The following is a 16553-nucleotide window of genomic DNA, read 5'->3' on the forward strand; positions in this document are numbered from 1 at the left end:
GAAGGAAGGAAGGAAGGAAGGAAGGAAGGAAGGAAGGAAGGAAGGAAAAAAGAAATGGAGCCCAGGAGGACCTACCGAGCTCACAGCTGGCCAGGGAACAAGCCAGGCCACCCCTCCTGGCACCAAACCCCAGGCACTCGGCTGCCTCCCCGAGACTTGAGGCCCTACCAGCCACTCAAACGCCATCCCCCAGACCCAGACAGGGCCAGGAGGCAGGGGATGGCTGCTGAGGGGTGCACACAGCAGAGGAGACTGCCCGAAGCACGAATGAGATTCCCATGGAGGCAGCCCCACCTCCAGACCACCACGGCTGTCACAGCAGACACCCCTGTCTCCCACCACGAACTTCTGCTCCGAAACAATCACCCCCAAAACCTCAGACCCAGCCACTGAGGCCCACGGCCCAGAGCCCAGCTACCCAGCCGGCTCCGAGGTGGGTGGCCCAGCCAGTTCCTGCCACCTGAGGGTGTTGGTACTCACCAGACTTGGAGGGAGACCCAGACAGACAGAGACACAGAGACAGAGAAATAGACACACAGAGGAAAACAGAGATACAGAGAGACAGACACAGAGAAACAACAGAGACACACAGAGACAGAGACACAGAGGAAAACACACAGGGAGATATACAGAGAGAGACACCACAGAGGCACAGACACAGGAAGGAAAACATACAAGGAGAGAGAGACAGAGACAGAAAAACAGAGACATCACAGGAGAAAGATACAAAGAGAGACAGAGACACATGTTCTGTCTCGCCTCCAAATCCAGCTGTGGCGTGGACCCCACTGGGACTGGACAGCCTCGCCGTCCCCAGGGCTTCCCTGAAGTTGGCCACGACCCTCCCCTGCTGCTTGGAATTGCAAAGCCAGGTGGTCTGGGAGTCACAGCCACCACGCGTCCCCCAGAATGTTCATGGGGCTGGGCCAGGTGACTCCCTGCTCTCTTTAGAGACAAATAGAAAGGCTCCAGGATGCTGTGGCATCAGTGGCACTGAGGCATCCTCTGGCCGGCCCTGCATGACCTTCAAGCTGCTTGAGTCCACTAGACAAAGTCCCTCAAGGCCACCCTATGTGGCCAGGGCTGAGATGCCTAGAGAGGTAGACGCTCAGCCTGGGCAGGGACGGGGGCCAGACCTAGCAGGGGTCAGAGAAGGGGTCAGCCAGGAGGAAGGTCCAGGCTGCCGCCCGGCGGGTCACCACCAGGCCCCCACACTACCCCAGCCTGGCCGTCTGCTTCCTGTTCAGTTCTCACCCCCTGAGTTCTCACGTCCTTGAGTTTGCTGGACCGTCTGCCAGGAGTGCTCAGGGTCCCTGCAGGCCCGTGGGTGCCATCAGGTCAGAGATGAGAAGTCACCTCTGAGCAGAGGCCTTCCCGGAACCCCCAGCACTACCGCAGCCAGGCTGCCACAAGCATCGCTGTGTCTGTAGCTCTTATTGACCCTGAAGTTACTGCAGGTGGTTCTGTCAGTGGTCCCTCCTCCCCAGGATCCAAGACCCCTGACGGCAGGGGCTCCTATGCCTTCTCCAAGGCAGTGATATTTGTGGGAGGGGATGGAAGGAGGAAGGGAGAAAGGTGGAGGGAAGCTAGACTAACCAAGAGAAAAGGGAGAAGACGTAGCTAAAATCAGAAGTGAAAGAAGAGACTTTACGAGATGCCACAGAAATCAGAAGGATCATAATAAACTGTGAACAATTTTACACAAACCAGCTGGACAGCCTGGAAGCAATGGATACATTCCTAGAATGTAAAGAAACTCACAAGCTTCCTAGAGTCAAACATGAAGAAATGGAAAATCTGAAAGGACCAATAACAAATAAGGAGACTGAATCAGTTATCAAAAACCTCCCAAAAAAGAAAACCCCAGGGCAGGGCCAGGTTGCTTCGCTGATGGACGCTACAAACATTTAAAGAAGAGTTACCACCCGTCCTTATACAACTCCGAAAATGTGAAGAGGAAGGAACACTTTCTAACTCGTCTTACGAGGTCAGCATTATCCTGACACCAAAGCCAGAGAATGACGCTATGAGAAAAGAACCAAGAGGCAAAAATCCTCAACAAAATACTAGCAAGCTGCATTCGACACCATGTTGAAAGGATCATCCTTCATGAGCAGGTGGGATTTATCCCTGGGATGCAAACATGGTTCAGACACGCGAATCAGTAAACGTGATTCACCGTATGAACAGAATGAAGGACAAGAGCCATTCAATCATCTCATTTGATACAGAAAAAGCATTTGACAAAACTCAGCATCCTTTCATGATAAAAACACTCAACAAACTGGGTATTGAAGGCATGCTACACAATAAAGGCCACGTATGACAGACCCACAGCTAACACCACATTCAGTGTAAAGGCCACGTATGACAGACCCACAGCTAATATCACACTCAGTGTAAAGGCCACGTATGACAGACCCACAGCTAACACCACACTCAGTGTAAAGGCCACGTATGACAGACCCACAGCTAACGCAACACTCAGTGTAAAGGCCACGTATGACAGACCCACAGCTAACGCCACACTCAGTGTAAAGGCCACGTATGACAGACCCATAGCTAACGCAACACTCAGTGTAAAGGCCACATATGACAGACCCATAGCTAACACCACACTCAGTGGTAAGAAGTAGAAAGCTTTTTCTCTAAGGTCAGGTGAAGCAAGGATGCTCTACTCAACATGGTCCTGGAAGGCCTAGCCAGAGTCATTAAGCAAGACAAAGCAGTAAAAGGCATTCACATCAGAAAGGAAGAAGTAAAATTTTCTCTGCAGATGACATGAACTTATGTATAGAAAACCCTAAAGACTCCACCAAAAAAAAAATTTTTTTAAAAGCTGTTAGAACTAATAAACACATTGAATAAAGTTGCAGGATAAAAAATTGACATATGAAAATGAGTTGTGTCTACACTAACAATGAATTATCCCAAAAAGAAATCAAGAGGGCTGGGCACAGTGGCTCACACCTGTAATCCCAGCAGTTTGGGAGGCTGAGGCGGGTGGATCACCTGAGGTCAGGGGTTCAAAACCAGCCTGGCCAACATGGCAAAACCCAGTCTCTATTAAAAATACAGAACTAGCTGGGCGTGGTGGTACGTGCCTATAATCCCAGCTACTTGGGAGGCTGAGGCAGCAGAATTGCTTGGACCTGAGAGGTGGAGGTTGCAGTGAGCCAAAATTGTGCCACTGCACTCCAGCCTGGGCAACAAGAGTGAGAATCTGTCTCAAAACAAACAAACAAACAAAAAAAAAGAAAACAATCCCATTTACAATAACATCAAAAAGAGTAAATTTAACCGAGGAAGTAAAAGACCTGTACACTGAATGTAACATGATGAAAGAAATTGATACAAATAAATGGAAAGATATCTCATGTTCATGGTTTGCAAGAATTAATAGTGTTAAAATTTTCGTACTACCCAAAGTGATCTACAGATTCAGCGTAATCCCTATCAAAATTTAAATGACATTTTATGCAAAATAGAAAAAAAATCCTAGGATTCATATTTAACCACAAAAGAGCTCAAATAGTCAAAGCAATATTAAGAAAGAACAAAACTGAAGGCATCACACTTCCTAATTTCCTTTTATATTACAAAGCTAGAGTAATCAAAACAGCATGGTACTAGCACCACATAGATCCATGGAACAGAACAGAGAGCCCAGAAATAAACCCACTTTTGTACAGTCAAATAATCTTTGACAAGGTGCTGTGGTTTGAATGTCCCCTCCAAAACTCATATTAAAACGTCATCCCCAGTGTGACAGGATTGAGAGGTAGAGCCTTTCAGAGGTGATGGGATCTGTGAGGACTCGGCCCTCATGAATGGATTAATCCATTCATAAATAAATGAGTTAATGGATTAAGGGGCGATCACACAAGGGGAGCTGGTGGCTTTATGAGAAGAGGAAGAGAGACCTGGGCTAGCATGCTCAGCCCCCCCTGCACGTGATGCCGCGCGCCATGGCGGAACTTTTCTGAGAGTCCCCCCCAGCAAGAAGGCTCTCATCAGTTGCATCCCTTGGGCCTTGGACTTCCCAGCCTCCATAACCATGATAAATACATGCCTTTTCTTTATAAATTACCCAGTTTCAGGTCTTCTGTTACAAGCAACATAAAATGGACTTAGACACAAGGACACCAATACACAGTGAGGAAAAAGCAGTCTCCTCAGTGGTGGGAAAACTGGATATCCCCATGCAAAAGAATGAAATTGTACCCTTATCTCACACCATGCAAAAAAAAAAAAAAATCAGCTTAAAGTGGATTAAAGATCTAAACATAAAACATGAAACTATAACACTGCTAGGAGAAAACATAGAAGAAAAGCTTCTTAACATTGGTCTTGGCAATGATTTTTTTATGACAGCAAAAACACAGGCAACAAAAACAACATAAATGAGACTACGTTAAATTGAAAAGTCTCTGCACAGCAAAAGAAACAACAAAATGAAAAGGCAGTCTACAAAATGGGAGAAAAATAACCAATTTAAAAATGGAAAAGGGACCTAAGTAGGCATTTTTCCAAAGAAGCACTACATATGGCCAATGGGTTTATGAAAGGTGCTCAACATCACTAGTCATCAGGAAACTGCAAGTCAAAACCACGGTGAGCTACCCCCGTACACCTGTTAGGATGGAGATCATCAAAAAGCAGGCAGATAACTAGTGGCGGGGACAATGTGGCGAAAAGGGAACCCTGGTGCCCTGTTGGTGGGAATGTGTGAAATGGGTACAGCTATTACGGAAAACAGTATGAGGGCTCCTCAAAAAAATTAAAGATAGAACCACCATAGGATCCAGCAATCCCACTTCTGGGTCTTTATGCAAAGGAAGTGGAATCTGGATCTTGAAAAGATCCCTGCAAGCCCATGTCCACTGCAGCACTGTTCACAATAGCCAAGATACGGAATCACCCCAAGTGTCCCTCAACAGACCCACGGATCGAGAGAGCGTGGTGCAGATACACAGCGGAGTGCTGCTCTGTCTTGAGAACGTGATGCAGATACACAGCAGAGTGCTGCTTCGTCTTGAAAAACAAGCAGATCTTGTCATTTGCAGTAACCTCAATAAACCTGGGGACATTATGCTAAGAGAAATAAGCCAGGCGCAGAAAGACAAATACTGTGTGATCTCACTTATGTGTGGAATCTGAAAAAGCCAAACTCGTGAAAACAGCAGAGCACTGAGTGCTGGGGGAGGGGAATGAGGAAAGGGAAGAGGACAATCGGGGGCTGCAAAGTTTCAGGTATAAGGCGAGTAAGTTCAGGAGCTTTGAGGTATGGCATGAGGACCAGAGTTAACAATACTGCATTGCACACTCAAAATTTCCTAGAATAAATCTGTGTTCTCACCACGATAAAAGGGGGTCACTATGTGAGGTGATGGATGTATTCATTAGCTTGATGGTGGTGATCACTTCACAATTATCCATAGATCAAAACATCACATCGTACACAGTAAATAGATACAAATTTTTTGAGATGGGCGTCTCGCTCTGTCACCCAGGCTGGAGTGCAGTGACGCAGTCATAGTTCACTGTAGCCTCAAACTCCTGGGCTCGAGCACTCCTCCCATCTCAGCCTCCCAAGTAGCTGGCACTATAGGCATATGTCACCATGCCTGGATGATTCTTTTAGTTTTTGTAGAGATGGGGTCTTACTATGTTGCCCAGACTGGTCTGAAACTCCTGGCCTCAAGGGATCTTCCTGCCTCAGCCTCCCAAAATACTGGGATTCCAGGAATGAACCACGGTACCCGGCCAATAGATACAATTATTTGTCAATTATCCCTCAATAAAGCTGTGGGAAAAGGTTAAAAATATATACATTTATATTTAAAACTTCCATGAAGGTTTTTGGTTTTAGGTTTCAATCTTTTCAATCTTCTCACCATCTGGAATTTTTTTGGTGTAAGATCTCTATGAGTTATGGTACAAGCTCCAGGAAGTAAGTCGAATTGTCTTATCCCTTAAAAAAAGAAATATTTATTTCGTTCAAGACACACTGAAAGTCCAAGAGTAATAGCTGCAGGCACAGCTTGATCCAGGAGCACAAACGATGTCCTGGGGTGCTCTGTTCCACCGGTGCTGGCTTCACTCTTAGGCAGGTCTTCCCTGAAAGGCAGGAAAACGGCACCAACGGCCACAGAGGTATTTCCCGCTCAGTGAGCCCAGGCAAAGTGGTGTCTAGCAAAGGCCTGGGGCTGGCCCTCATCAGACAAATGTGATTGGTGCAAATCTTTGGCTGACCTTTCCAATGAGGGTCCACCCAGGCCTGTTGGGATGTGTTGATTGGCCAGGTCTGGGCCACATGCAGCCGGATGGAGGGTGCATGGCTCCCCAGGGGAAGGAGGCTGTGGTCCAGGCCATCAGCTGTCCAGCACCATGCCTGGGTGGCGAGTCTTCTCCCCGATGACCTGGATGCTGTCTCCATCATAGACGGAGCTTCTGTCTGATCTGGCACAGTCAATGCCGAATTCTCCTCATTAAGGTCACTCTCAGTGACACTCAGGTACATCCCAGTGGCTGGCAAGGCTGAGGCTCCCTTGTCTCAGCGACCTGCCACGCTGCCTTACAAGAGCCATCCTGGCCATTCTGAGACTATTTCCCACTTGAATTGTGGAGTCCGTGTGTCTACGCACATAGCTCTCGTGTTTTATGGGGACTGGATGTATCTCAACAGGTCCTTCTGTCCAGGAAGGGGCCTGTCCTTGCCCCTGCTCAGTCCTTCCCTCACCCCAGCAGTATCGCAGCCTTTCCTCCGAGCCCCTGCACTGCTCACAGACGTGCTCCCTTTGCCTGTCGTGGAGGTGGGGGCAGCTCCTTACCCAGAGAGGGAGAGAGGGTAAGGATGCCACGAGCCAAAGCCCCTGCTTCCAGCTGTGCGTCTGGGAAGAGAAGGCTGGCCCCAGGAGTCAGGGTGCATTCCCCTCACCCCCCAATCCCACTCAGCTTCAGTCTCCAGGGTGGACAGGTGGGGGAGGCGGGGGAGGGCCGCACTCCCTCTGCAAGGCAGGGCTGCCCTGCGACAGCCCCACACATGGCCCTGCGGCAGCCCCTGCTCCGTCCCTCTGGAAACTGCAGGATCCTTCCACAGGGGCAGCCAGGGCGTCGGGGCCAGACCCCACAACCCACCGGCCCCCAGAGGTAGCTATTTTTGCCGCCTGTGTTGGTGAGGTTGGTATTTTAAATGTTTTGACATTTAAAATCTGTGTTGGATACATTGGTGCTGTTTACACTATCCCCGGATTGCAGTGACTCACAGGGAATTGGTTTGTCTCCTGAGGCGGGGCCTGGCCATCCCCCGTCCCCACTCCCAGCAGCCCAAGTGGGAAAAGGGAGTTTTTACCTGCCCCTAGTCTCACCAGCACCTTGTTGTCCTGCAGAAGGTGGACTTCAGCCAGAGCGGCAGAACATGAGGGACGTGGGACAGCCTCAGATCCAGACACCCATGCGGGGGAGGGCAGAAGAGACCCGTCACCCAGCCAGGGTCAGCAGCAGTGGCAGTGGCTGTCAGGGGCCCACACAGGTGGCAGGAGCGAGGGACGCGGGGCTGGCAGGTGCAGGACGCTGCCTCCCGGGGGTTTGAGTGCCCCCTCTCCATGCATGTCTTCTGATCTGTTAGCAGAACTCTGCTCAAATGGGAAATGTGGATGAACTCAGGCTGCCTCCTCCCTGAAGGCCTCTGAGTGCTTCTGAACGGAGCCGGGAGCTTCAGTGGGAGCAGGAAGGACCTTCAGAGGTGCCTCAGCCAGTGCCCAGAGGGGGCCAGGGAGAAAACCCACCGACATTCCCACAACCTGGCACCTCTCCGTGGCTGCCCTGTCCCATGGCCACCGCCGCCTTCATTAGCGGGACACGGCGAGGATTGTCCTCACTGGGACCATCCTGGCTTGGACTGTTGAGGCCACACGGTTCTGCTCTCCCTGGTGGGAGGAGGTCGGGAGGGAGGTGGCCCCTGCAGCCCAGCCCAGGGAACCCCACGGCAGATACCCCTGAACTTTCTACTGAAATCACAGCCACGGGCTGCAGAGCCAGTACACGCCACTTCTCCAAGATACCCAAAAGCTTCTTGGAATCAGAAATTCAGCATGAGAATCCCAGGCAGCTTGGCAGAGAGGGGGCAGCCTCCGTTTCTGGCACAAGATCAAACCCGCAAGTGTGGAAGCCAAAGGCACCAAGATCTGGCTTGCAGAGAAGAACATCTTACAAAGAATCCAAGGCCAAGGGAGATTTTAAAGCCATTGATGGCTGTTATTCCACGGCCCCGGGGAGGGGTGCCGGTTTCTCCACTGGAAGCTGGGCCATGGCCGTCCTGGCAGGTTCTCCTGCTGCGCGTCCACAGACGCATCCCCTTCCTGTTCTGAGCAGCAGCTCTGGTTGAGGAGGAGGCTGGGACACTGCCCCATCTGGGGAAGCGACGGCCGCGCTGCCAGTGCCTGCAGAGTCACGTCTCAGCCAGGAGTCGCAGAAGGAGCAGGACTCAGCTCAGGCCAGGCTCAAATCCAGGCGCAGCCCCTCCTGCGCTGGAGTCTTTGGGCAGGACCTCTAGTCTGTCCAGGACTTGGATCAGGTGCCGAGTAGCTGTCCTGACCCAGCATTGTGGGTTGCTGTGGAAGCTAGAGTTGGGGGGCGGGGGCTCCAGGTGCTAATAACAGGGGCCCTGTACCTTTCAATGCCCTGAGAGGTAGCTGGGGTGGGCGAGAGGAAGGGGCTTCTATTAGTGTGAGCTGTCAGGACCTAAGAGAACCGTCTGCACACAGCTGCAAGGCCAGGGCTTGGCTGCCCCACAGGACAGGCCTCAGAGGGGGCAGCCACAGGCTTGCGGGCTTCAGCCATAGATACAACGTGTCCAGACCTGGGAACCAAGAGCCCAGGGCCTTTGCCACAGCCGGGACACCCCCGTGTTTGTGTTCCTTGCTGTGTACAAGTGGGACCCTCGGGAGGGGCCCATGAAGGTGGGGGAGTCGGCGAACTTCTTCCCAGTCAGAGGCAAGGTTGGGAGCAGGCTGAGGGCCAGCTTGGAACAGCGGCTGAGGTGGCTGTGTCTTCCGGGCAGCTGGGATAGGGCCGGACCTCCTGAACTTGTGTTGATTGAGGGTCTTGCACCTAGCAGGCCTGACACCCCAGCCAGCACGGCAGGCATCCCAGTTGGGGGTGCATGAGTCCCGCTGCTAGCTCTGATGGCCCCCCCCTTCCTCTCCACAGGTCAACACCTTTATGTCCTTCATATTCCCCATGGTGGTCATCTCGGTCCTGAACACCATCATCGCCAACAAGCTGACCGTCATGGTACGCCAGGCGGCCGAGCAGGGCCAGGTGTGCACGGTTGGGGGCGAGCACAGCACATTCAGCATGGCCATCGAGCCCGGAAGGGTCCAGGCCCTGCGGCACGGCGTGCGCGTTCTACGTACGTAACCTCTGGGCCCTCCAGGGGCGGGAGGCAGGCCAGGGCCAGCAAAGACAGCGAGCGCTGAACCACCCCAAGCCTGGGCAAGGTTTAAAGACATAGGGATGGAGCTATCAGGCCAAGACCCAAGGGTGCCGGTTCCCCCCTAGGGGTGAGTGCCATTCTGCACTCCATCCCTCCTTCCCTCCATCCCTCCACCCCTCCCTCCTCCCTTCAGCCCTCCCTCCATCCAACCATCCCTCTCTCCCTCCCTCCCTCCATCCCTCCTTCCATCCCTCCCTCCCTTGTTCACATTCTCCAAGCAGGGCTTAGAGAGTGTGATGGGAACAGGAGAGAATGAAGCCCTTTCATGCCTGAGACCCAGGTCTTCAGTTTGGTTTGCCTGAAGCATTTGGATTGAGCTCCTCCCCGGTGCTGGCCCATTTTCAGGGCTTGTTCGAAGATGTGGCCAGTCACAGGAGAGGCCCACAGCCAAGTATATTACCCTAAGAGAGCCTGGCTCTGGCTCAGCCTTCCCTGCTCATGGGAACCAGCCAGAGTTTTGAACACAGAGCTCTCAGGGCTGGTGAAGCCCAAGGTGTGGCCCACAGCAGGGCAATGCCCATTCTGTCAAAACCCTGAGGACCAGCCCCAGCTTAGGACTGCTGGCTTGCCGACCTCCGAGGTGTGTCCTGGGCCTGGAGTGTGCCAGTTTTTTTAATAGTAGCCATCCTAATAGATTTGAGGTGGCATCTCATTGTGGGTTAGATTTGCATTTCTCCAGTGATTTATGATTAATGATGAATACCATCTTTCGTGTGCTTGTTGACCATTTGTATCTTCTTTGGAGAAATATCTGAGTCCTTTGCCCATTTTTGAATTGGATTGTTTGTTTTCATGTTGAGTTTTAAGAGTTATACTCTTGAGGTTAACTCATTATCAGATGTGATTTGCAAATATTTTCTCCCTTTCTGTGTGCCGACTTCCACTCTCCCGATGGCATCCTTTGACACACAGAAATGTAGTGTTTATGTTGTTCAATTTATCTACTTTTTTCTTTTGTGACCTGTGCTTTTGGTGTCATACCCAAGAAATCATTGCCAGACTCAATGTTGTGAAGTCATTATGTTTTCTCCCAGGAGTTTCATGGTTTTAGTTCTTATGTTCAGGTCTTTAATCCACTTCAAGTCGATTGTTGTATATGGTGTGAGGGGAGGATCCACCTTCGTATAAATGGATGTCCCGTTTTCCTAACACCCTTTGTTGAATAGACTGTCCTTTCCCCACTGAATGGTCTTGTTGAAGATCACTTGACCATAAAGGTGAGGGTTCGTTTCTGGGATTTCTAGTGTATTCCCTTGGTCTATTTGTCTCTCTTTAAGCCAGCACAACACTGTAACTTTGTAGTAAGTTTTGAAATCAAGAAGCATAAGACCTCCAACTTTATTTTCTTACAAGATTGTTTTGGCTGCCCAGGATCCTTTGAGATTTCATATGAATTGTAGGATAGAATTTTCTATTTCTGCAAAAAGCATTCTTGAAATTTGATAGGGATTGAATCTGTAGAGGGCTTTGGGTAGTACTGACACCGTAACAATATTAAGCCTTCCAATCCATGAACATGGGATGTCTCCCTGCACCTCCCTCAGGCCGTGTGTCTCTTTCTCTGAGGCCATTATCTCTCTGTCTCTGAGGCCATGTTTCTGTCTCTGAGCCAGCGTCTACCTCCCTGAGCCCATGTCTCTCCCTCTCTGAGCCTGTGTCCTGTCTCTGAGCCTGTGTCTCCCTCCCCAAGCCCATGTCTCTCCCTCTCTGAGCCCATGTCCTATCTCTGAGCCCACGTCTCTGTGCCTCAGGTGCAGTGGTCATCGCCTTTGTGGTCTGCTGGCTGCCCTACCACGTGCGGCGCCTCATGTTCTGCTACATTTCGGACGAGCAGTGGACTCCGTGAGTACTGGGAGGTTGGGTGCTGGACAAGTAAGTGCTCCCAAAACAGAGGGCGGGTGTGGCAGGCACTGCTGAGAGGACCCACTCAGGACAGGGGTGTGGTGTGTCCCCCGGTGACCCCCTGGGCAGGGGTGTGCTGTGACTGGGGCCGGGAGAAGGCCTTGGAGGGATAGGTTCAGGGCAGGGACTGTGCAGGCCAGTCTGGTGCAGAGAAGGCAAAGTCGGTCCTAAGAGAGATGGCCCAGGCAGTTTCCCGAAGGCGTAAAGAGAGACATCCCTGGCTCTGCTGGGGACATGGTGGGGGTGTCGCCTCCTCATATGGCAGCTGTCAGAGCCCCAAGGCCACCCAGGTTGGACCCACAGGGCTCAGCCTGGAGTTATACTCAGGGCTGTGACTTATCGCAGCAAGAGCTGCAATACTGACAAACTTGGCTTATACAGCAAAGTCAGCAAAGGAAAAAGACACACGGAGTGGGGTCAGGGGAGACCAGATGCGGTGTCCAGGGCCCCTCCCAGAGGAGCCTCACGGGACGATGTGGGGGCCGACCACAGGGGCACCCACTGCCTGGCAAAACCCCTACTGTTTGCACCAACAGTTCAGGTGCAGGGAGCCCCTCTCATCCAAAAATGGCAGAGCCTTCCCAAATCCAAAGCCCCAGGCGCCAGCCAGAGGCCAGCCTTGCCAGCTGGCCGTCCTGAGATGGCAGCTTGGGACCTCCTTGTGAGCCGTTTCCTGTGCAGTGGGGCTGCCAGATTCCAGAATAACAGGTTCCTTCCAGTGACAACCCTGGGGAGGGTGCACCTAGGACCAGTGAGGGGAGAAGGCACAGGCAACAGAGTGCGGCCACCGCAAAAGCTTCTGAAACTCAGGACTGCCTGGTGGTAATTGAGCTGCCTGGTGAGGGAGGAGGGCAAGGTGTGTGGCTGCTGGGGAGGCGTGGAGGGGGTTCCTGCCCTGGCTGTTTGGTTAGGCCAGGACCAGCCGAGCCCTGGACCCTTGGATGCACAGAGCTGCGAAGGGCAATGCAGGCAGCTGCAGGGAGAGGCAGGGATGGACAAGCAGAGCCCACGCTCCGCCTAAAGAAGCCCAGGCTGGGCAGGAGCACAACCAGAACTTGCAGCTGCTCAGGAGAAGCCACACCCTGGAGTTTGTTGTGAAATGTCTCCATGCGCAACCATTCTCAAGTGGTGTTTTAATTAGCATCTGAGCCACCACATCCCTCGGCCACTGTGGCCCCGGCTCTCACCCCCGCCTTGGGGCCCTCAAGAGCTCTGTCTGGGGTCTGAATGCCTCCTCTCCCCGCAGGTTCCTCTACGACTTCTACCACTACTTCTACATGGTGACCAACGCACTCTTCTACGTCAGCTCCACCATCAACCCCATCCTGTACAACCTCGTCTCGGCCAACTTCCGCCACATCTTCTTGGCCACACTGGCCTGCCTCTGCCCTGTGTGGCGGCGTAGGAGGAAGAGGCCAACCTTCTCAAGGAAGGCTAACAGCGTGTCCAGCAACCACACCCTGTCCAGCAATGCCACCCGCGAGACGCTGTACTAGGCTCTGCGCCCCAGGCCGTGTCCAGGAGGAGCCTGGCCATGAGTCCTTGCCCCCGATAAACAGAGCAGCCCCCACCCGGGAGCCTTGATGGGGGTCGGGCAGAGGCCAGCCTGTGCTGGAGTCTGAGGCCTGGGACCTCCCTTCCACCCTCCAACCCCTGTTTCTCATCCGCGTCTCCCGGGCCTGTCCCCAACTCCTCCCCAGCCCTCCCCCATCTCCTCTTTGAAAGCCAGAACAAGAGAGCGCTCCTCTCCCAGATAGGAAAAGGGCCTCTCACAAGGAGAAATTAGTGTGCAGCCAAAGGCCGTTTTCTTTGTTCCGGGACTAATGGATGGTTCCAGAGAAGGAAATGAAAGGTGCTGTGTGGGGCTGGGCCTCTGGTGTCTGGGCTGCTGTTCCCATGTCCACATCTCTGAGGCCTGCACCCCCTCTGTCTAGCTCGGGGAGTCCAGCCCCAGTCCCACAGGCTCTGTGCCTTTGCGCGTTGCCTGCAGACCCTGCCATGCAGACGCCCCCCTCCCTCAGGCAGTTCCAAGAAAGCTCCCTGACTCTCCCCTTCGGGCCTGGCAAGCTGGGGGCCACTGCTGGGGCCAGGGTGTCCCTCCCACCACCCTTGCCGCAGGCAGCCGTAGTCCCCAGAAGGACCCAAAAAGGACAAAAATGGGTTGACCTGGAATCGCCCAGACCTCAGCCTCCCCTCCTCCCTCCCATCTTCACCCAGGCCAAGGCCCAGGGGCTCTGCCGGGACACCAAGTGGGAGGGGGCTCAGGCCTCAGCCTCACGATCTTTAGCTGTGGCCTCTCGGGCTCCACAGAAGGGATCAGGGGCCTGGTCTCCCGCACCTGCCCACGTGGCCATGGCCGCGATGGGGTGCGCATTCCGTGTGCTCTGCTTGTGGCTGTGCAGGCTGACGTCTGGCAGCCATGCCCAGAGCTGACTTCAGGGTGGGGCCTTGAAAAAGGGAATGTGGGACAGGGGCGATGGTGCCTGGTCCCTGAGTAAGACGCCAGGTCCCAGGAACTCAGGCTTCAGGTGAGAAGGAGCGGTGTGTCCAGGCATCGCTGGCCGGCAGCCCTGGGCTGAGGCACAGACTCATTTGTCACCCTCTGCTGGCGGCAGCCCTAGCCCCAGCCTCCAAGCAGTTGAAAAGGCTGGCGCCTCCTTGGTCTCTAGGATCCAGGCTCCACAGAGGACAGGACTGGCCAGGCCCTGGCTTAAGAAGGTTGCCTGAGCCCAACAGAAGACATTCCCAGGAGAAGCGGCCGGGACCAGCCAGGAGCTGGGAGCCACAGGAAGCAAAAGTCAGCCTTTTCTTCAAAGGATTTCCATGTCTCGGAGCAGCCTTTGCCCAGGGGAAATGGGCTCTGGGCAGGCTGCCTGCACCGGCCACGTGGACCCGGGACCCGGACACCTGATCTTGGGCTGTGTTCAGCCACTTTGCCTTCTCCAGACTCAGTTTCCCTGTCTGTGAAATGAGAGTTGAATGCTACAGTATCTGCAGTCACTTGGATCCGGCTGTTGAGTTGACGGGTTCCTTGAGCCCCACAAAATCCCTCTCCAACCACAGGACCCTTCGGCTCACCAAGAACAGGGCCCGGGGGAGTCAGGCCCATTCGCTGCACTTCCTGTCAAACCTTGCCTCCCACAAGCCTGGTCGTCAGCCAGGCAGCCCTCCCGGCGACTGAGGGCCACCAACCCCAGGGAAACAGAGGGACCTTCCTCCCCCGCAGAGCTCCCACGACATGGTCTGCTCTGGGCAGAGGAGCTTTGCTGCCAGCCAGGGGGGTCCAGAGGCCAGTGCAGCCCCTACCCCTGCTCAGGAGTGTCAGGAGTGGGCTCAGAGTTTAGCAAATGCTAAGGCCCCTCAGGCTGGGCTCTGAACACGGACCTGGACTTGGAGCCAAACAGGGGAGCCTCAGACCCTTCTCTGGGGCTCCTGGACCTTGGGCCATAATTTCTGAGCCTCGGTTTTCCCGTCTAAGAAATAGGTGTGGTCGTTCCACCCTCTCACCTGGATGGGACTGTCCTGGAGGACACGCCCTGGAACAGACAGAACGGTGTCTCTCAGGATGGTGCTCTGAGAAAGGGCAACGTGGATGCCCCACTGCCCCAGACCCTCGGCAGACGCGGGATCTCCAGGGCGGAGTCTGTGACTATGACTGTGACTGAAGTTGGCTTTTCCTATTGATGTCTTTGTGCTCCTCTCTGTGCACTTGCTGTAGGTAGGGACGCGTGTCCACGCACCACAGACACACCCACGGCACCTGATCCCGTATCATTAGCTTGTGGCCAGGTCACGATGTGTGCCCAGAAGCTGGCCCTGCCTGCCATGAGTGCATCGGCCATGGAGTCTGGAGCCCCCTGAGCCACCCCCGGTGATAACGCAGCCCCATAGCTCAAACGCCCACCCCCACTCCCACCGTCTGCAGTTGACGAAAACAAACCCCCTGTATCTCTCAATAAAGGTGTCCGAAGGGTCCTGGATGTGGACTTGAGTGTTGAGGGCCTGCATGTGCCTACCCACTCATTCATTCGCTCACTCATTCATTCAGACTCGCACCGACACAGCCAGCCTGCACTGGGCCTCTTGCCAAACACTACAGGGCTTTGGCCCCAGAGGCTGGCGGGCGGGGGCGCCAGGATCCCTCTGCTCACAGCCCACCCACCCTCCCTAATTCTTCAAGGAGCAGTGGACCTCCTACAGGGCCTAGTGACCACTGAGGGGCCTGTGCGGGCAAGTCCTCACCATCTCCTGAGCTTCAGTCTCCTGATCTGTGAGCTGGACACAGAGGAGGCTCAGTGAAGTGGGGAGCCCGGGGTCCCGTGACCGCTCAGGTCAGATCTCCATGGCCCCCTCTAGCCAACCAAGGGGTCCTGTGGTTGGCGGGGTCATGGCCCCGTCAAGGCATTAGCAGTGGACAGATAGGCCTGGGTGCAGTACCGAGCCTCTGGCCTGGGCCCAACCCTGTGCAGGCCACTGAGGAGACAGAAGATGCAGCTGAACCCTCACCCCAGGACTTCTGCTCTAAAAATGAGGGTTCCCAGGCACCTCCCAGACCCACCGTTTCCGATTCTCCCCTGCCAAGGCCCTGGTCATTCTACATCCCTGGATGGGTGACTCTGGCTCTCTGCTGTGCTCCTTCTTAGGGCACCAACAGCTTTTCTCCTGCTTGCCTGAGCCTGAGCCACAAGAGGCTGGTGACAGCAGAGTCTGCAGGGTGGGGCCCTGGAGTCTTTCTCACAAGCTTCCTGGACCTCAGGATTAGGCGTGCTAGGCTCACCCTGTGGAGCTCAGCAAAAGAAGCATTTGCTTGGGCTTGAACAGTCCAGGAAGGCTGCCTGGAGGAGGAGGCAGGTGGGCCGGTGGGAGGCAGAGCCTGAGCAAGGGAGAGTGCAGGAGTCAGGGGTCTCCCCAGGGACATGAGGGGCTCAGAGTGGCTGGAGAGGAGAAGGACAGGTGCTAGGGGAGCAGCAGGGGAGGGAGAAGGCGGGTCGGGAGCATGAGGGATTTGAGCTCCCATAGAGGGGCTGAGTAGGGCCCTGGCGGGAGGCAGAGGGGAGGAGCCTTGGGGCCCCCGTGGTCAGGAGACTGCCGTGGTTCCTGGCTCCTAGTGGCAGGGAGCACCCCTTTCTGAGGGGGTCCTCTTGGCCATCTT

General features: G+C 54.1%; 1 protein-coding gene across 1 annotated transcript in view; it reads left to right on the plus strand.

Annotated features, from left to right (window-relative positions):
* The window catches only part of NTSR1 (neurotensin receptor 1), a 53434-nt gene extending 38047 nt beyond the window's left edge, over positions 1–15387 (plus strand). The window contains exons 2-4 of the mRNA XM_023183326.1: positions 9214–9415; positions 11251–11341; positions 12648–15387. Of these exons, the coding sequence (XP_023039094.1) occupies positions 9214–9415; positions 11251–11341; positions 12648–12897 (543 nt within the window). The 3' untranslated portion in view covers positions 12898–15387. The remainder of the gene's footprint in view (positions 1–9213; positions 9416–11250; positions 11342–12647) is intronic.
* Positions 15388–16553: the final 1166 nt, after the last annotated feature.

Source organism: Piliocolobus tephrosceles, chromosome 20 (genome assembly GCF_002776525.5).
Source record: "Piliocolobus tephrosceles isolate RC106 chromosome 20, ASM277652v3, whole genome shotgun sequence".
In the NCBI taxonomy this organism is placed as follows: domain Eukaryota; kingdom Metazoa; phylum Chordata; class Mammalia; order Primates; family Cercopithecidae; genus Piliocolobus; species Piliocolobus tephrosceles.